Consider the following 20,977-nt stretch of genomic DNA (forward strand, 5'->3'; position numbering starts at 1 on the left):
TTCTTATTTTGGGGCCACACCCTGGTGTGCTCAGGGCTTTACTTCCTGGCTCTGCGTTCACAGGCTTCGGAGGGTCTTATGGGATGCCGGGATTCGAACCCGGGTCGGCCGCGTACAAGGCTAGCACCCTACCGGCTGTACCAGCGCTACGGCCCGCAAGATGGTCTTTATTGGGCAGAAGTTACTTAGATAAGAGGCGAGTCTCGGGGGGCCTTAAGGCTTGGGCAGCCTGAGGGCTTTTGCTTTGCATATAGATGACTAGGGGATCTAATTCACGACCCCCCCCCCCAATGAACAAGATGTGGGGTGATCCACATGATCGATAGAGGGTGAACACAGGGCTGAACAATCTCATGCAGGAAGTTTTAGAAACTGGAGAGTAAGGAATCCATCAAACAGATGCCAATGGGGTCTTGGGTAAATCTTGTTATTTAGGATGAAGAGGCAGCACCCCCTAGAGGGGAATATGTCCCTTTACTCCCTCCAGCTCTGCCTCTCAGGAAAGGCTGAGAGATAAAGGACTTAAGCTTTGCAGGAAAGTCAGGCCTGGGAGGGCACTGGTGATCCCAGATTGCAAAACCGGGAGTAACCTCTGACCCTCAGTCCCCAGTTCAGGGGGGGAGATGCTGCCACAGTGTCCCCCTGCGCAACACGCATCCTTTGTTCCTACTTGGTTTTTCTAGGGTTTCTCCCAACCTGTCCCATCAGGGTCTTTCCACTTGGGTGAGTCCTGTTGCTAGGGTGATTGCCAAGGAGAGGGCTGGGATGGTCGTAGTTGATGGTCTTTGATAATCCTCTCCTGGCCTCTTTTCCTGTTGAAGCTTCTCAGGGGTTGCAGGAGGCATCCAGCCTTCTCTAGGCCTGGAGTAAAGGTCTTGCTTCAATTCTTTCTCTGGGTTTTAGTGCATGTCAAGATTTTATTGTCCCAGGGATCCCTTTTCTGCCTGCCTGTTTGCTTCCAAACTTAGAAGAGAAAGTTTTAGAAGCTGGATAGTTAGAGGCCCTCAGGCCAGAACCCTGCTGGAGACTTGGTTTCCATAAGATGATAGAGGATGAGGCCAGAACAGAGTTAAATTGCTTTTTTTGTTTGCTTTTTTTTTTTTTTTTTGTGCCTCGCCCATAGGTGCTGGGCACTGACACCTGACTGCACTATAATCACTCCTGGTGGACTTCGGGGACTCTATGGGATGCAGAGATCGAACCCAGACCACCTGCTCCAAGGCATGTGCCATCCCCAATATACTATCACTCTAGACCCTCATAGGGGATTCCTGAGCATGGTGTGAGCTGCGAAGAATCAGCGCCTTTGCAGGCATACTGGCTGATCTGGTTCAGTGATGCTGATCAGGATTAGTATAAAGCAGGATTCAGGAACCCCTGGGCCAGTGGGACAGAGCTGGGGTTGTGCTTGTGTTTACCCAGGCCCTGGTAACCCTGGTTCTCAGGAGGACATACCCAGGTCCATGTCCCCATTGTAGGAGGACAGCAGAGGCTTTGTCCTTCCATGAGTCCCTATGGTAAAGCCACTTCTAGGCTGTGTGCAGGGGGTGGGGAAGTGCTGCTGCCAGCCTGCAGGAGGGCTTTGATGTGCTAGGCTACTGCCCCAAACTCAGCCCCTGTCCTGGACTCCCAGGGACTGTGTGTGCCCTAGGGGGGATTTGGAACTGCAGTTTCCACCCTGTAGAACGAAGCCAGCACTCCTATCCACCTCACAGCTGAGATCCCAACACACATCTGTGTCCCCAGAAGAGAAGGAGCTTCTAGCCATGACTTCCCATTTGGGTCTGAGCTGGTGATTGAAAGTATAGTCCATCAGGGCATTTCTGGCCCCAGTTCAGGCACTTATGGTCAGGATATGGGGCTGTGTTCATCTCTGGTGTTCATGACTGTGACTTTCTTCCAGGACTTTCTACAAGGGCCTTGCAAAGGCTCTTTTGACATAATCCAGGCAGGAGAAGATGGGGACGCACTGTCTGACATCCTGTCCTCAGGTAGGGGGGCCGAGTGTGGGCTCAGAGAGGGTGAGGGTGGGGGACAGGATTGTGAGGCTCCCCAGCCAAGTGGGATCCAGAGATATTGCAGTAAGGAATCGAGGGCTGGAGTGTGGTGCTGACAGTGTGTCATTGGGCGCTGCTGTTTGAGGCCACTTTTGTTCTTGTAATTGGTGTTGTGTTTGGTTTGGGGGCAATACTTGATGGTCCTCAGGCCTCACCCCCTTTTTTTTTTTTTTTTTTGGTTTTTGGGTCACACCCGGCAGTGCTCAGGGGTTACTCCTGGCTATCTGCTCAGAAATAGCTCCTGGCAGGCACGGGGACCATATGGGACACCGGGATTCGAACCAACCACCTTTGGTTCTGGATCGGCTGCTTGCAAGGCAAATGCCGCTGTGCTATCTCTCCGGGCCCAGGCCTCACCTCTTTATCAGTGCTGTTGGATCAGCTGGGACAGATCTTAGACTCTATGGGGTGCTGATCAGGGTTGAGCTTCTAGTTATATTGACCCTGATATTGGTGAGGAATGACACCTTGATCTAGGTTTTCTGCCATGAAGCATCATTTCCACTTCACCTAGGGAAAAGCTCTTTTATTGATTTTTAGTTTGACACCACAACCAAAAGCATTTGATTTACTCTTGTCTCTGCACTTAAGTGTCCATCCTTTTGGATTGAAGGGTGTTGGGGACTCAGTCTTGGGTAACTAAGTGCAAGGCAAATTCAAAGACCTTCACTTTGCTCCAGCACAAAGTTCTTATCTGTCACTTCAGCACAAAATGTTTCTGCTACTCCCAGATGCCAGTCTGATGCCTGCACCCTATCTCCTTCCTGACTTCACTCAGTACCCTCCAGGTGATTTTGGGACACTCACACTGGGGTCCCTAACTCTGGGTTCTTTTTTGCCTTACTGGAAAGAACGCTTGCCGGGTCCTTTCCTGCACGTGCATTTCCCTGTGGGTTTGGTTTGGTTTTAGTTTTGGTTTTGGTGTGCTGTGTTATCTTTGTTTTGTTTTGTGTTGAATTTTGTGCTACACTGGCGGTGCTCAGGGCTTCTTCTTGGCTCTGGGCTTCAGAGGTCATTCCTGGCAACATTGGGGGACACTAGAGTATGCCTGAGATTGACCCTGATTTGGTGCTTTATGCGCCTTCACTGGCAGTGTTTCTGCAAACCCACGACATGCAGTTCAGTGATTTTTGTCCTTCACTTTGTAGAGTCTTGCCTCCTCCCTGCAGTCACATTTCTCCTTAGTCACAAAGCCTCCTTTTCTGCACTTCAATGGCTTTGTGGCTCTAAGAGGGAAACAAGAACAAAGGATCTTTAAGGAAGCTATAGGGATTGAAATTGGGTCATTTTTACTTACTCCTAGAGGAATTTGTTTTGGGGTAGACTTAGTGCTGATTCTGACCAGCACAGATTTGATTCACTTTCTGGTTTTTGAATTTTCCTTCTTTCTCTCCCTAGGACCAAGGGCAGAGATGGGCTTTGGATGTAGGGTTGGACTGGAATGTGTTTGGACCATACCCAGAGTTGCTTTTTCAGCTTCTTCTGGCTCTATGCTCTGTAGTTACTCCTGGCAGTGTTCAATGGACCTAGTGGTACAGGGAATTGGCCCAGAGGTGTTGATGTGCAAAACCATTTTCTCCAAGATACTTCTAGAATAGTGTCCGCATGTCATGTTTGCTGATCTGGCTTCCTAGGGTAATTTATGGGGTCCCTTTCACAAGGATACTCATGAAGTGAAGACCTTTGAGACTAGTTCTTCCCAAGGGGAGAGGGGAGAGGCCCTGAGCTCGTCTTGGGTGCTGGAGGGGTTGGGGGGCCACCTTTGTACCACCAGGGCCTTGAACCTCTCCTTTGTGTGCTGGCTCAGGATGTGGTGACCTTCCCCGATGTGGCTGTGAGCTTCTCCCAGGAGGAGTGGCCGTACTTGGACGCCTCTCAGAGGAAGCTCTACAGAGATGTGATGCTGGAGACATATCAGAACCTTCGGGCAGTAGGTGAGAGTCTCCCTGGGGTGTTTGTGCTAGATTCTCTTGTAGAGTGATACCTGGATCTTGTCGGGAATATGAATTCAGTTGAGGGTGAGATTCGACAGATTACCCAAGGACAAGCCCCACCCAGTCATTCTAATTCTCAGCCTCTGAATTTATTTCTTAGATGAGAACAATTTTATAGCTTTAAATGTCATTTCATAGTCCTCAGGATAGTACATTGTGTTGGATACTTGCTTTTTCCCACACAAAGGTTTGATCCCAAGTTCCACATTGGTCTTCTAAGGCTGCTGGAGTCATCCCTGAGCACAGAGCCAGGAGTAAGTTTTGACCACTGCAGAGAGCAGCCCAAATTTCACACACACACAAAAAGTCATTTAATTTTTGTACATTTTGGAGTGGGAGGGTCTGTTGGTCACTTCTGGGCATACTTGGCTTGCTCTGTAGGCTCTGATGTCAGGGGTTGTTAATTGGGGTGTTTGTTATCACACCTGGGTAATCATTGGGCAAGGTGATTTCCTCCCCTCTGTATTTATTTATTTATTTATTTATTTATTTAGTTAGTTAGTTAGTTAGTTAGTTAGTTAGTTAGTTTTTGAGCCATACCCGGTAGTGTTCAGGGGTTACTCCTGACTATAGGCTCAGAAATTGCAATTGCTCCTGGCTTGGGGGTCCATATGGGATGCCAGGGGATCAAACTGCGGTCTGTCCTAGGTTAGCACATACAAGGCAGACCCCCTACCACTTGTGCCACCGCTCCAGCTCAACCCCCTCTGTATTCTTGTCCAATTTTTGGTGAGTCCAATTTGAAGGTGAGCAAGTATGGCTTAAGTTTTGCTCACGATTTGTTAAGGGACACACAGTATCAGCGCCTCCTGATCTTCTTGGGGATTGTATTGGTGGGGGATCAAATCTAAGGCTCCTGCAAAACATGTTCCCCAGTACACTGTGTTGTGTCTGGGACTTCACTTTGTGTTTTATTTGTTCCTTTTGGGACTATATCAGCTGGTCTCAAGAATTCCTAATGGCTCTGAATTCAGCAGTCACTCATTGCAGGACTTAGTGGTATTGGGGTCAAGCAAGGTATGCCCCTGTGCTAGGTTATTGCCTTCCCCACTGTACTGTTATTTCAGCCCCATTTTATTTTCTGCACTCAGGAATCACTTCTGGTGGGTTTGAGGTACTATAGGATTGAACCCTGCTCAGCACCATGCAAAGCAGGTGCCCTACTCTCTTATCTCTGTCTCTGTCTGTCTCTCTTTCTCTCTCTCTCTTTCTCTCTCCCTCTGTCTCTCTCATGCTTTGGTATTAAAGCTGGGTGGGCTTAGTGGTTGATAGAAGGAAATGGAGCTCAAACCTGGGTTCTCCACTTGCAAGGTAAATGCCCTCCCTGTTGTGCTATCTCTCTGGCCCACTCTAAATAATTTTTGTCTGTACATTTAAAACATTTCTTTTTTTTTTTTTTTTTTTTTTTTTTTTTTTTGGTTTTTGGGCCACACCCTGGTTACTCCTGGCTGTCTGCTCAGAAATAGCTCCTGGCAGGCACGGGGGACCATATGGAACACCGGGATTCGAACCAACCACCTTTGGTCCTGGATCGGCTGCTTGCAAGGCAAACGCCGCTGTGCTATCTCTCCAGGCCCCATTTAAACCATTTCTGAGTGAACTCATCACAGAGCTAATAAGGATTTTGCCAAGCTATTAATGTAATTCTCCCAACCTATCTTCCCTTTTCTGTAAGCTGATTTATTATGTGAAAACAACATGTGTTTATTCCACCTATGTTTCCACATTCAACTATTAAATTAATTAAAATTAATTCTTACATTGCATATTTGGTTTGATTTTAGAATGCAGACCACATATTCAGGACTTGACATTTCAGCAGTTTACTTTTGGAATGGGATCTCCAAACAGGAGTGAGACGGTAAGATTTGCCAGTTCTTTTTTTTTTTTTTTTTTTTTTTTAATTTTTGTTTTTTTTTTGGGCCACACCCGGTGACGCTCAGGGGTTACTCCTGGCTATGCGCTCAGAAGTCGCTCCTGGCTTGGGGGACCATATGGGATGCCGGGGGATCGAACCGCGGTCCTTCCAAGGCTAGCACAGGTAAGGCAGGCACCTTACCTCCAGCGCCACCGCCCGGCCCCATTAAAGACAATCTTTTTATTTTTTTTTAAATTTTTGGTGATTTGCCAGTTCTAAATGAATATTATTACTGTGTTGGCATGACAGTTCAGTGCTGCAAGCACATAGGACTTGTAAAGTGGGGCTCTTGGGTTCCAGCCCAATCAGCCCATTTATGATCTGTGCACTGCTGGCAGGATCCAGAGTCCAGTGCAGAGAGAAGTTGCCTCTTAAGCCTCACCTGAGTGCTAACATGAATTCCACAAGTTTTCCAACCTAAAGATATTGATAGTATTTTTCACACTAAAGAAATTTTACAATTTTTTTTGGGGGGGGAAAGGGTATGGGGAGGGAAGAAATACTTAGATTTTGATTCGATAAAATGTAAGCTTGAGCCCTGAGAACTTCAAGTGCTCTTTCTTTGGGGTTGGAGAGATGGTGCAGCAGTAGGGTGATTGCCCCAACATTCCATATGATCCCCTAAGTACTGCCAGGAATAATTCCTGAGTGCAGAGCCAGGTGTAGTCACCAAACAAAAACCAGAGAAACAAAAGCATTCTTCCCTAAAAAAAAAAAAAATGTAAGCTTGAGATTTGTTAAATTTACTCATTTGTTGCCTGGATCCATATTGCTGTGCATAGGGATGGAAACCTAGGTGTCAACCCTGCCACTGTATATGAGACACCAAGTCCCAGCAAGTGTGATTATGGAGTGCACAGCCAGATTAAATATGAGCACCACTTGGTGGGACCCCCGTAAAGTACATTAACATTTTTTCAAATGAAAGTGAACTCAACGTTTGAGAGGAATATGCCTTGTTTTTGTTCTTTATTTGTCTTGTAACCACACCTGGTGATGTTCAGGGGTTCCTCTGGCCCAGGGAACCTATGGGATACCAGGGATCGAACTGGGGCTAGCCAACTGCAATACATGCACCCTCCTTGCTGTCCAATGGCTCTAACTTTAGTGTGGTATCTTACCTGGTAAATATGAGTGAAATGTGAGCATTTTTCTTGACATTATGTGTGGGATCTCATCTGGCCTTAATCATGCACTTATAAATCCCAAACTGAGTGCTAAGTCCCAAAGAATTTTTGTTCGTTTGTATGTTTTTTGGGGCCACACCTGGAGGTGCTTAGGGGTTGCTTACTACTGGCTCTGCACTCAGAAATTACTCTTGGCAGATTTAGGCCAAGGCTTTTCCTTTCCATTTTGCTGGGCCTATACAAACAACACTTGTCACTCTTATACCATTTTTACTGTTTTTTTTTTTTAACTTTTACCCTTAAAAAAAAGCTTACCAAACCTTCTGCTACTCCTTTAATGAGTTCATTGGTGATTCAGTAATTTCCAAAACTATACTTGCTACTGAGCTTTTTCTTCTTTCTCTTCCATCTCTTTAGATTTTTCTTTCAATTTTCTATTTTTTAAATAACTTTTGCTTTTGGTCTTCCTAAAACAAATGTATTATAATCAGTTATGTCAACTAGGTGATGCATTTTCTTTAATAAATTTAAGAAAAGGTTTTTTGCTTTAAAGCAAAAACACAGAAAGACATACACACACAAAAAAAAAAAAAAAAAAAGAAAGAAAGAAAGAAAAGAAAAAGAATAAAGAAATTACTCCTGGCAGGCTTTGGGGACCATATAAGATCTAAAGATCTAAGATCTTTAAAGATCTAAGATCTAAAGATCTAAGCTGGGTTGGCTACATGATAGGCAAACTCCCTGCTGTGCTATCAATCACCTCAGCCCCACAAGGATGTTTTCATATTTGTTTTTTGTTTTTTTTTGGGGGGGGGCCACACCTGTCTATGCGCTCAGAAGTCGCTCCTGGTTGGGGGACCATATGGGACGCCAGGGGATCGAACTGCGGTCCGTCCTACGCTAGCGCTTGCAAGGCAGACACCTTATCTCTAGCGCCACCTTCCCGGCCCCTCGTATTTGTTTTAAACTGGTACTTCAGTTTCTGCAGAGGAATAGATTTGAATTTGTTTGATGTTCATTGAATTAATAAAATATAGACAGTTTCACAAGTCATGACTCCTGTCAGTAAAATTTGCTCATGCTACTAGAAAAGATTAAAAAATGGACCAGAGTAATAAATATAGCGGGTAGGGCATTAGCCTTGCACTCAGCCAACCCAGGTTGATCCCCAGCATCCATAGGTTCCTAAGCAGTGCCAGGGGTTGATCCCTTTGTGCAGAGCCAGGAGTAACCCTTGAGCACTGCTCAGTGAGATCCAAAAACTTAAAAAATAAAATAAAATATGGCATTCATAAGATAAAAAGGCATGGTGTCAGGGGTTTCGTAACCTTGTGGACCAAAAGTCCTAACTTTAAGTATTCTTACAACTAGTAAACAGGGGAAAAATGGGAAACAGAACATATAATCTACCAATCTATAGGCATAAGCTTTTCCATATCAGCAGGGTCTGGGTTAGCTACCTTCAAATTCTCAGGAATGTCTGAGAGAGGTTGCAGGTGCCAGAGTGAACACAGAAACTCCACCGAGAAGGCCTTCCCTTTGGGACCTGGTAATTGGTCATTTAGGGTCTAAAATCACCTTTGCTGACCCTCTCCTCTCACTATTACCTAATTAAGCAAATTTCTTGGCTGGATGCAGGCCTGTCTCCACAGACATCCACACATGTGGAGAATTGAGTTTCTGTGATGGAAATCATACATACAGGGCTGGATTTGAACATGGAACTCAAGGGAAAGAAAAGTAATTGGACTAACACTCTGCTATTCCACAGGGAAGCAACGAGCCCCGATGGGATGGGGATGATCCTGCGCTATGGGACACCATCTGGAGGGAAGCATCCTGCCAACATCCCGACGGGAGTGAGGAATCAGGAGGCATCAGTTCTGGAGGGGGGCAGAGTGAAGAGAGTATCTTCACTACAAAGCCACCATCCACTAGGCACAGTACTCCTGAATCTGCTCTGCCCAGTACCTGGACAAGAACCCTCGCTATAGGGCCACATTTGGTTGAGCAAACAGCAGTGTTTGTTCTGAGCACCTCATTGTGTCAAGTTTACAAGAACATTCCCCATGGAGCGGAGCCACTGAAGTGTAAGCAATGTGGGGGTTCCTTCCCATGTGCTCAGCACTGTGATGTGCCCTCAGGCACCCCCAGTGCACAGAATCCTTCTGACTATCAGCAAGTTGGACACGCTCTGGGTCAACCATCACACTGGAGTGACCCTAAGGAAGTCTGGACAGGGACGAAACGTCATATTTGTAAGGAGTGTGGCAAGGCCTTCACTTATCCCTCACGCCTTACTGTGCACATGAATGTTCATACAGGAGAGAAGCCTTTTATATGTCAGGAGTGTGGGAAGGCGTTTGCTCGATCCTCAAGCCTTTTTAATCACAAGAAAATTCATGTTGGAGACAAGCCTTATAAGTGTCTGAAGTGTGGAAAGGCCTTTGCTCGATCCTCAAACTTTAATAGACATCGGAAAATTCATAGTGGAGGTAAAACTTACGCGTGTAAGCATTGTAGAAAGGCCTCCAACCAATCTTCAAGCATTTATAAAAACTGGAATATTCTTACTGGACAGAAACCTTATATATGTAAGTGTAAATGAAGCTGTGTGATCTTGGACCTGGACAACTGGAGCACTTACAGATTTAAGCCATCCATGAGCCATTTTGTGGGGAAAAACTCTATTTTAGGTGGGAGTGGGATATTTATGTTTTCAGCTTATGGGGAAAAAACATGATGTTTGCTTTGCTTTGGGGAAAAAAACAGGGTGTGTTCTCTGTGTGTTTAGCTATATCGCCCCCTTTTATATTTGCTAAATAAGAAATTGAGATGGGCTAGATCAGGGGTCTCAAACTCAATTTACCTGGTTCCGCAGGAGGAAAAGTCAGGGTGAGGCAGGGTCGCATAAGGGATTTTGCTTACCGAATATTTGCAATAAAAAATCGCATTAGTAAGGGGAAAAAATCGCATTAAGCATTAAACGGAACTGCTCGGGGTATGTGAATGTTTAATGCGATTTTTTTCTTAGTAATGCAATTTTTATTAATTGCGAATACTGCGATATTTGAAGGCCGGCTGCGGGCCACAAAATGTATGGAGGGCCGCAAATGGCCCGCGGGCCTCGAGTTTGAGACCCCTAGGCTACATAGTCCATGCTCTCTGTATGTACTACTTTTTTCTGCAAGAGGCAGGATCCCAAAATGAGTACCAGAGCTGCCAACAGGAAGAGTGAGCAGAACCATTATACCCAGAGCACTTGCTGCAATGTGTTAACAGTGGCTATTATTTTGCATAGGTGCAGTAAAAACTAGGATTAAAACTCTTAACCTACATTTAGATTAGAGCCGGATGGTCTTTCCCAGAAAGCATTTGGTCCTATCTTTCAGCTGCAGGCTTTGGGCTAGTCTTTAGTTTACCTAACACCAGAGGGTCCTTTTCCTTGGGGAAAGTAAAGGTTCCCTTTCCTTTATTATTATTTATTTATTATTATAATTATATTATTATAATTATTTATTATTAGTTAGTGGCTGTCATTGTAACACATCAGCTTGATCTCTTGGGCTCTCTCATATGTCATTTCCAGGGTGGCACAAAGCCTGCTCCAGTTCAATCTAAGTCCTCAGTGGGACCTATATTTTGGGATATATGGCCAATCTCAGAACAACAGAAGCATATGTCAAGTCAATATGACAAATGTTCAGGGTTTCATAGGACCCACCTACATGCACAACTGGATTTTGAGTTTCTAGGTCTAATAGATGGGGACTCCTTTCTTTTAGTAAGATAACCCATTTTACTGGGTCTGTGCAAAAAAGGAGGAAAAGAAAGGATATTGCCACAAACTATTAGATCAGAAGACCCACGGAATGGGGAACTTTGTGAATTTGTGTGGGCAGGGTGCTACATTAATTTAGTGCTGGGCTCACTCACCAATGGTTTAAAATACAGATTAAAAAAATATTTCTCAGTGGGCCAGAGAGAAAGTACAGCTGGCAGGATGTTTGCCTTGCAAATGGCTGACCTGGTGTCAATTCGCAGCATCCCATGTACTCCCAAAGCACTGTTAGAAGTAATTCCTGAGTGCATAGCCAGGAGTAACCCTCGAGCATCACTGGGTTTATCTAAAAATAAAAACAAAAACAACTCTAGTATTCTCAAAAATTGGGCTAGAGCCCATAGTAGAGAGGGTGTTTACCTTCTAAGTGGTGGGCCCAGTTTTGACACTGGCATTCAGGTCACCTGAGCCCATTAGGTGCTGCTCCTGAAGCATGGCAGAGCCAGGATTAACGCCAAGCATCACCAATGTGTGTGGGCCTTTAAAAAAAAAAAAAGGAGAGAAAAAAAAGAACCTCTTCTTGGGTGGTGACCTGGATGGGTCTCTTGCAAGGAAAGAGCCCTACCTGCTGTGTTAGAACTTTGGCTCATCTTCAACTCTGTCCCAACAACCCCCCCGCCCCACCAAAAAAAATGGTGTTCAGAAATTACTTGCCTTGCACAAAACTGGCCTGGGTTTAATTCACAGCATCCATAACTTACAGCCTTGAATACTGACAGCCATAGTTCCTGAGCACAGAGCCAGGAGTAACCGCTGAGCATCACCTGATGTGGCACAAATTCCCCCAGTAGATACAAAGATAGACTAGACTATTAGGTTACCCCCACTGAGATTTTCTAAATTGAAAATGAGTGATTTGTTCATAAAAGCATGAAGCAATTTCAATGTTGAATAATCAGAAATACATGGTGATGGCCTGCAGAGATTTGAGGGGATGTGGGGCTGGTCCACATTCCTACCACGTATAGAAATTTGATCCCAGAGATTTCTTCCATCCTTCCAGTAAGCTGCCTTACATTTTCTCAAACTCCATTCATAATCTCTAAATAGAGCATATTCAAAAACCCAGCCAGAGGGATATTCCTTTCTCAGAGGACAGTTTGCCTAAACACCCTTTATGCTGATGTGAACATAAAATAAAAAGTGAATATTAGATAGGATTGGAGCAGCAGTATAGTGAGGAAAGCACTTGGCTTGCATGCAGATGACCAGGTTTATCTCCCAGAAGAACAATCTGCTAGGAGTGATCCCTGAATGCTGAGCCAGGAGAATGTCCTGAGCACAGCCACATGTGACCTAAAAATATTTAATATTGGGACCATAGAGAAAATGTAGCCGACTCAGATTCATATTCACTGGCATGAAACGTACTATTCTATGCTCAGCATCCCTAAGTTCCCAGAGATACCCCAGGAGTATGTACCATTGTGCAAAGCCAGGAGAAAGTCCTCAGTAGTGAAATATGCCTCACTGTACAGTAGTTTTTTTTCTATATTGTGGACTCACTGCCAAGAGGAGAGTGTGAGGATCCAGTGAAGACCTTCCCCCTATCTTTTCCACATCAGCGGATCCTGTTTTGAGCTGTCTCAGATGGACAGTAAAGGCCTGAGAAATGGGGGTTTGCAGTTTTTCCCATTTTGAAGCATTCCATGCAGAAGCCAGAACAACAGGACTGTGGAGAGGGCACTTGCCTTGCAGGAGGCCAACCTGGATTTGATCCCTGCATCCCATAGGGTCTCCAGGGTATTCCAGAGGTAAATCTTGAATGCAGAGGCAGAAGTAACCTCCAAACACTGCAGAGGTTGGCCCCCAAAGTATTCCATGCAGCCTTGTGGTTGCTCACCAGATTCCTCTGGAACCAGTTACTAGCCCAGACACCGTTGTGGTTGCTCACCAGATTCCTCTGGAACCAGTTACTAGCCCAGACACCATTCCCCAGAGTCGGAGCAAAGAATGACACACAATAACGATGCTGGGGATCAAACCTGGATCAGCTGAGTGCAAGGCAAGTGCACTGCCTGTCATACTATCTCCCTGGCCCCGATTTATTTTCTTTTTTGGGTTGGGGTGAGGGCACACCTGATGACACTCAGGTTACTCCTGACTGCTCAGAAATTGCTTCTGGCTCGGGGGACCATATGGGGATCGAATCCAGGTCCATCCTGGGTCAGCTGCGTGCAAGACAAACATCCTATCGATGTGCTATTGCTCCGGCCCCACTGATTTCTTGATCTGCGTGTTGCCCCTGCTATTGGCCCATTTGCTGGCACAAAGTTCCTTAGATGGCACTTTCATACAGCAGCCTATTCTGTTTTCTTTTTTTTCTCCCTAACTAGAAAAACAAGAATATTTTACAGATGTGGAGAGACCTGAGTTGTGAGAATGTCTCTATTACACCATTCAGTGAGCTGGCACAGAAGGGAAAATTTATCCCTTCCCATAAACTGAAGCACCAGGTTCTTTAGTTTTTGGGCCACACCCAGCGGCACTCCTTGCTCTGAGCTCAGATATCGCTCCTGGGCAAGTTTGAGGGAACATACGGGATGCCAGGAATTGAAACCAAGTCTGTCCTGGATTGGCCACGTGCAAGGCAAATGCCTTACCGTGTGTTATTTCTTCAGGCCCTTTTCTTTTTAAGTGGCTGATTTGGGGAGTGGCGGCTTACACCAATGGAGTTCTCAAGAGTTATTGCACTAAAGAATCACTCCTCACAGGTTTGGGGAAACATATGATGTTGAGGATCAAACCTAGGTGGGCTGCATGCAAGGAAAACCCTGCTGGGCTATTGATCCAGCCTTGTCTTCTTTTCTTAGTCCACATGTTGCCCCAGCTTTGGGTACATTCATCCAGGAAATGTTCCATGTATGGCATTGTCAGCCATGTTTGGCTCTTGGGTAGGAGTCATTGTGGAGCCTCTGAGCACATGCGAAGGCCAGGCGGGATCCTCCCACACCTGAATGAAAACCATATTTGCCATTTAAAATATCTCACTGGGACCAGAGCAATACTATAGGACGGAGGGTGCTTTCTTTGCACATGGACAGTCCAGGTTCAATACTCAGCATCACCTAGAGTCCCCCCTCAGGTATAAATACTGAGTGCAGAGCTAGGAGGTACTCTTGAACATAGCCAAGTATGGCCCAAGGGGGGAAGAAAAAAATCTCACTACAAGCATATTTCTCTCAAACATCAATGAGTGTTTCATTCTTTTTTATGTTTTTATTTAAATTTTTTTAATTCTTAAAATTTGTTTTTATTTTCTTTATGGGGTCCCCACCAGGTGATGCTCATGGTTTCTCTTGGCTTTGTGCTCCGTGATCACACTGGTGGGGCTCAGGGGCCCACATGTAGTGGCAACCATGAAACCCAGGTTTTCATCTCCAGTAGGAACAAGGATCCAGCTAACAAGTGAGTGAGTTTAAGCATTAGTCAGCATTAAGCACTAGTCAGGCTTACATTTCACCCAATAAAAATCACGATGGCCAGGAGTAATTCTTGAATGCATAGGTAGGAGTAACCTCTGAACACTGCAGGGGTTGGCACCAAAATAAATCAGCAAACAAAAAAAAAAAAAAAGGATTCACCGCAGCATTGTGCTTGCTCACCATATAGATCTCTGGAACCAATGTTTCAGACAGCAGGCTGAACTGGAACAAAGAATAACTAACAGAGACACAGTCGCTTGACCTAAAAGCCCCAAGACACGAATTGTTTTTGTTTCTTCATTTGTCTCCCAATCCCCATCCCACTGGCACATATCTCTCAGACTCCTTCTATTAGTAGATGAGAAATGCAAAGTCTGGAAAACTGGCCTGGCTGTGGCCAGGGTGACAATCCTGGTGCTGGCCTCTTTCTTGTAGGACACTGAGGCCATGGGAATTTGTAGAAAGCACCAGCACTTCTAGAGGCTGCAGTTTTGGCTGCCCTGGTAAAAAAACGAACTGGTTTCACTCATGGGGACTACTGTGACCTTTGAGTTATATCAGGCAATCAGTGAGAATGAATCTTACAGTTAGGTGTGGGGCTACAGTGAAAGCTTCCCACATACATTAATCCTCTAGGGTTTTTAGATCAGTGAGTGCTGAGCAAACATCATTGAAGGCTTTCCCTATTCTGAATATAAGTGGCTCTTCAGACCAGTGTGAATTCCCCGCATGACTATAAGGACTGAATGCTGAGCAAAGGCCTCACCAGTCCTTACATGTTTTTTCCACACCTGGCAATGCTCAGGAGTTACTCTTTGCTCTGTAGTCAGGATTCACTCCTGAGGTGTATGAGGGACCATATGGGATGCTGCACATCAAAGTCAGGACATGCCTTGCCATGTGCAAGGCAGTTGTCCAGCTAAGTGAAATCTAGATCTGACCCCACCAGTATAATTACTATGTTCTTATATACAGTCAGGCTTGAGGATTGAACTATGTTGTTTCCACATTCCTTATATATGTCAATATGAAATTTCCTTTACATAGTAAGGGTTGAGGATTAAGTGAAAGCCTTTCTTCATTCCTCACATATATAAGGCTTTTTTAAATGTAGAATTGTGCTATGTCTAAGACAATTAGAGGAAGTGAAGGCTTTCCCCCAATCCATATACATACAACGTTTTACTGCAGAATGATAATTTTGATGTGTACAAAAGCTTAAGATAAAGTGAAGGCTTCCCAAAAGCCTTACATTTATAAAGTTTCTTACAAGTATGACTTTTCATATGTTGCCAGTTATGGAGAACTTGAAGACTTTCACAAAACATGTCTTTGTCCAGTATAAAATCTCATATGCATAATAATGTGAAAATTTAATGAAGTCCCTCCCACTCTCCTTTTATGTATAAGGTTTCTCTCTTGTATACATCCTTTTGCTTGTTTGTTTGTTTTCGGGCCACACCTAAAAGCGTTCCAGTGATATTCTCAACTCTGTTCTCAAAAATTACTTATGATAGACTCAGGGGGCCATACAGGATGCTGGGGATTGACCCCAAACCCCAGGACAGATGCTTGCAAGGCAAATGCCTTACCTTCTGTGCTGTTGCTCTGGCCCCCGAATATGCATTTTCTTATGCAGAGAAAACCTTCAAAAGTAACATTCCATGCATGTCAGAATTCTCTCCAGTTTAAAATTTCTTTTATTTTTTGGGGGGCCACACCCTGTAGTGCTCAAAGGTTACTCCTGCTCTGCACTTAAGGAATCCCTTGTGGCAGGCTTGGATGGCCCTACAAGATGTGAGGGATCAAACCCAGGCTGTGTTGTGTATGGACAATGTTGAATATCATTCAGACACTCCAGATACAATTTTTATATCTATGAAAACGTTTGAAAAGGAATAAAGGCCTTCCCACACTCCTTAGGCACCTCATGTGTCTCTCCAGAATGAATTCTCTTATGTTTGTGAAGGCCTGAGGGGGAAGCGAATTCCTTCCCACACTCCTGACATGAATAAGGCTTCTCTCCTGTATGAATTTTCTTGTGCACAAAAAGGTTTGAGGATCGAGCGAAGGCCTTTCCACACTCCTCACATGAATAAGGTTTCTCTCCTGTATGAATTTTCCTGTGCACAAAAAGGGATGAGTATTGAGCGAAGGCTTTCCCACATTCCTGACATGTATAAGGCTTCTCTCCAGTATGAATATTCAAGTGGCTAGTAAGACCTGAACATTGAGTGAAGGCCTTTCCACACTCTGGACATGAATAAGGCTTTTCTCCAGTATGAATATTCATGTGTGTTGTAAGGTAGGAGGATCGAGTGAAGGCCTTTCCACACTCCTGACATGTATAAGGCTTCTCTCCCGTATGAATTCTCTTGTGCACAAAAAGATCGGAGGAATCAGCGAAGGCTTTCCCACACTCCTGACATGTATAAGGCTTCTCTCCAGTATGAGTTGTCATGTGCCTAGTAAGGTGTGAAGTTCGAGTGAAGGCCTTCCCACACTCCTGACATGTATAAGGCCTTGCTCCCGTATGTATATTCATGTGCCGAGTAAGGTGTGAGGATCTAGTGAAAGCCTTCCCACACTCCTGACATGTATAAGGCTTCATTCCTGTATGAATATTCATGTGCTGAGTAAGGTGTGAGGATATAGTGAAGACCTTCTCACATTCCTGACATGTGAAAAGCTTCTCTCCAGTATGAATATTCAAGTGGCGAGTAAGGGCTGAATATTGAGCGAAGGTTTTCCCACACTCCTGACATGAATAAGGCCTCACTCCAGTATGAATAGTCAGATGCCTCGTCAGGTTTGATGATCTAGCAAAGGCCTTCCCACACTCCTGACAGGCATAAGGCTTCTCTCCTGTATGAATTTTCTTGTGCACACAAAGGTTTGAGAATCGAGCGAAGGCCTTCCCACACTCCTGACATGGATAAGGCTTCTCTCCAGTATGAATATTCACATGTCTAGTAAGTTCTGAGGATCGAGTAAAGCCCTTCCCACATTCCTGACATGTACACGGCTTCTCTCCTGTATGAATTTTCTTGTGTACAGTAAGGGCTGAGGGGTAAACGAAAGCCTTCCCACACTCCAGACATGTATGTTTCTTTCGTGACTGGACATGCTTGGGGTCATTTGGGTGTGATGGTTGACTTAGAGCATGTCCACTTTGCTGATAGTCAGAGGGATCCTGTGAACTTGGGGTCTTTGAGGGCACATTGCGATGCTGAACACACAGGAACGACTCTCTACATTGCTTACTCTCGGGAGGTTTCATTCCACTGGGAACGGGCTTATGAGCCTGTTGTAGTGAGGGGCTCTGAGAATACACTGTTGCTTGCGCAGCCAAGTGCGTTTCCACTGTGGAGGTCTGAATCTGTGGATTGGGTAGAGTAGACTCAGGGATACTGTGCCCAGTGAACTGGGACTCCACAGCAAGGATGCTCTCATCACTTTGGCTCCCTCCAAAACAGATGCTGCCTGAGTCCTCACTCCCAGTGGGATGTGTGCAGGATGGTTTCCTCCAGACTGTTCCCCACAGCACAGGATCACAGTCCCAGTGGGGCTGGCTGCTTCCCTGTGGAACAGCAGAGGGTTAATCCAATTAATTCTCTCTCCCTTGTCACTCCTCTTCTTTATAACCAGGCTTCCAAGATTTTTAATCACAAAAATCCAATTTGCCACATCTGTGGATGTCTGTGGAGACAGGCAGACTTCAAATGAAAGTGTGCTTAGTTAATATTTAGTTATTAGCACTTGGTAATAGTCTGGTTTTTTTTTTTTTGGTTTTTTTTTTTTTTTGGTTTTTGGGCCACACCCGGTAATGCTCAGGGGTTACTCTTGGCTATGTGCTCAGAAGTTGCTCCTGGCTTGGGGGACCATATGGGACACCGGGGGATCGAACCGCGGTCCGTCCTAGGCTAGCGCAGGCAAGGCAGGCACCTTACCTTTAGCGCCACCGCCCGGCCCCTGGTAATAGTCTGAACAGAGGGTCAGAAACCATGATTTCTGGACCCTAAATGATCAATTACTGGGTTCCCACAGGCAGGCCCTCTCGATGGGCGTTCTTTGTTTACTCTGGCATCTGCCCCTTCCTCAGAAATCATTCCCGACACTTTTACGGTAACTGCCACAAACTCACTGATAGAGAAAAGCATAACAAACAGATCAGAAAATATTTGTTCTGTTTTCCATTTTCTTTCCTATGTTTACAGGCTCTAACAACAAATACTGTATTTCAAGGACTGTAAGTTCTGAGTCTACGAGGCTATGGGCCCCCTGACCCAGGCTATTTTCTTTATGCCATTGCTCTGGCTTATTTTTTTAGTTTTACAACTATGAGAGAAAATTTTACAGATATGGAAAGGCCTGAATTGTGAGAGTGTCTCTCTATTTTTATCAATTCAGTGAACAAGCACAGAAATGTAAATTGGTCTCTCACAGAACCTGAGTACCAATTTGAAAAAAAAAAAAAAAAACATAAAACTCATCCTCATATGGAATTTGGTTAGAGTTCAGTGTGGAGCCTGTGAACACATGAGTGAAGGCCAATCAGGATCCCCCACAACAGAAAGGAAAGGAAACAGCCCTACCTCAGTAGGGCTGGAATGATAGGACAGCATGGAGGAGGGCACTTACATTGCAGTCAGCTAGCCCAGTTTCAATCACAGACTTCTCAGTGTCCTTGCAGCAGAGGAATCCCTAAACATCACCAGGTATGGAACCAAAACAAGAAAAGTCCCAATATAGCCATATTCCTCCCAAACATCAGTGAGTTTCCTTTCCTTTTTTTTTTTTTATACTAAGGAAGTAGTGCTCATGTTTACTCTGGCTGTATGCTCCCTGATCATATTTGGAGGGGCTTGGGGACCCACATACAGGGTGAGGTTGTTGAGGTGAGGAAACCCATGTTTCCATCGCCATGCACAGTAGGAAGAGAACTTCCCAATACAAAATAGATCCAGTTGAGAAATGAGCAAGTTTAAATACTCAATCTAACATTCTATCAAATCAAAATCACAGTAATTACTTTGGTCTGAAGAATACTATTATTATTTTTGTTTTGTTTTGTTTTTGTTTTTGTTTTTTGTTTTTGGGCCACACCCGGTGGTGCTCAGGGGTTACTCCTGGCTGTCTGCTCAGAAATAGCTCCTGGCAGGCACAGGGGACCATATGGGACACGAGGATTCGAACCAACCACCTTAGGTCGTGGATCGGCTGCTTGCAAGGCAAACACCGCTGTGCTATATCTCCAGGCCCTATTATTATCTTTATGTTAGAAAACTTATTGAATTGACTTTAGCACTCAGGTGTGACTAATGAGTGACTTCTCTCCACACTGGGCTCTAGATTCTCCCAGCAGTGCAGAGACCATAAATATGGTGAGAGGTTTGGACCAGGGCCCCTTTTTCCAAATCCTATGTCTTGCAACACTGAGCTATCCCACCACCACAATAAAAACGTTGATTTAGAACTTGAAATCTTACCATTTCACTTCTATTTGGAGATCTCGTTCCAAAAGTAAATTGCTGAAAGGTCAAATCCTGAACTGGTGGTCTGCATTCTAAAATCAAACCAAATATGCAATGTAAGAATCTGTTGAAAGGGCAAACCAATAGCACAGCAGGGAGGGTGTTTGTTTGCCTTGAATGCAGCTGACCTGAATTCAATCTCTGGCATTCCATATAGTTCCCCTAACCTGCCAAGCACACTCAGGTGTGGCCCAAAAGCAAAAATACAAACAAAAACATAGTTGAATGATGGGCTGGAGTGATAGCACAGAGAGTTGGGCATTTGCCTTTCACACTGCCGACTTGGTTTGATCCCTGGCATCCAATATGGTCTCCCAATCTTGAAAGGAGTAATTTCTGAGCACAGAACTAGGAATAACCTTTAGCAGTGCTGGTTGTGGCCCCCCCCCACCAAAAAAAAAGTAGTGGAATAAAAATGATGACTAGGCAATTTAGTGACTATATATTGTTTTCAGGTACTAAATCAGTCTACAGAAAAGGGAAAATAGGTTAGGAGGATCACATTGAGGAGCTTGGAAAAATAAAGATTAGCCTTGTTTGGGCTCACTCTCCAATCATTTAAACATACAAACAAAAAAATATATATATGTATATATTTCTGAATGGCCAGAGAGAGCACAGCAGAGAAGGTGTGTGTGGGTGACCTGAGTTCTATTCCTTGCATCCCATATACTGCCCAAAGCACTGTCAGGAGTAATATCTAAGTGTAGAGGCAAAGTGATTCATGAAAATAACTGGGTTGCTTCCAAAAGAAAAACAGACAACAATTTTCTTACTATTCTCAAGAATCAGGCTAGATCCATAGTATTAGAGGGAAGGGCGTTTACTTTGCAAAGAGTGGACCCAGGTTCGATCACTGGCATCACAAATGGTCTCCTGAGCACACTAGGATTGGTTGCAGAAGCACTGTGCCAGAAATGACCCGCAAGCAGCACCACCAAGGTGGCCTCAAAAAAAAAAAAAAAAGAGCAATAGCACAGTGGTAGGGCGTTTTCCTTTCACTCAGCTGATCCAGGACAGACCTCAGTTCAATCCCTGGCATCCCATATGGTCCCCCAAGTAAGGAGCGATTTCTGAGTGT

At 44.8% G+C, this 20,977-nt stretch overlaps 1 protein-coding gene and 1 pseudogene across 1 annotated transcript; one reads left to right on the forward strand and one right to left on the reverse strand.

Annotated features, from left to right (window-relative positions):
* Nucleotides 1-20,767, reverse strand: part of LOC126028466 (zinc finger protein 493-like) — a 39,013-nt pseudogene extending 18,246 nt beyond the window's left edge.
* Nucleotides 1,174-9,838, forward strand: LOC126027242 (zinc finger protein 420-like). The gene is made up of 5 exons (XM_049786238.1): nucleotides 1,174-1,211; nucleotides 1,894-1,991; nucleotides 3,865-3,991; nucleotides 5,836-5,912; nucleotides 8,868-9,838. The coding sequence occupies exons 2-5, from the start codon at nucleotides 1,959-1,961 to the stop codon at nucleotides 9,702-9,704; spliced, it is 1,074 nt and encodes a 357-aa protein (XP_049642195.1). The 5' UTR covers nucleotides 1,174-1,211; nucleotides 1,894-1,958; the 3' UTR covers nucleotides 9,705-9,838.
* Nucleotides 20,768-20,977: the final 210 nt, after the last annotated feature.

This window comes from Suncus etruscus, chromosome 14 (assembly GCF_024139225.1).
Source record: "Suncus etruscus isolate mSunEtr1 chromosome 14, mSunEtr1.pri.cur, whole genome shotgun sequence".
In the NCBI taxonomy this organism is placed as follows: domain Eukaryota; kingdom Metazoa; phylum Chordata; class Mammalia; order Eulipotyphla; family Soricidae; genus Suncus; species Suncus etruscus.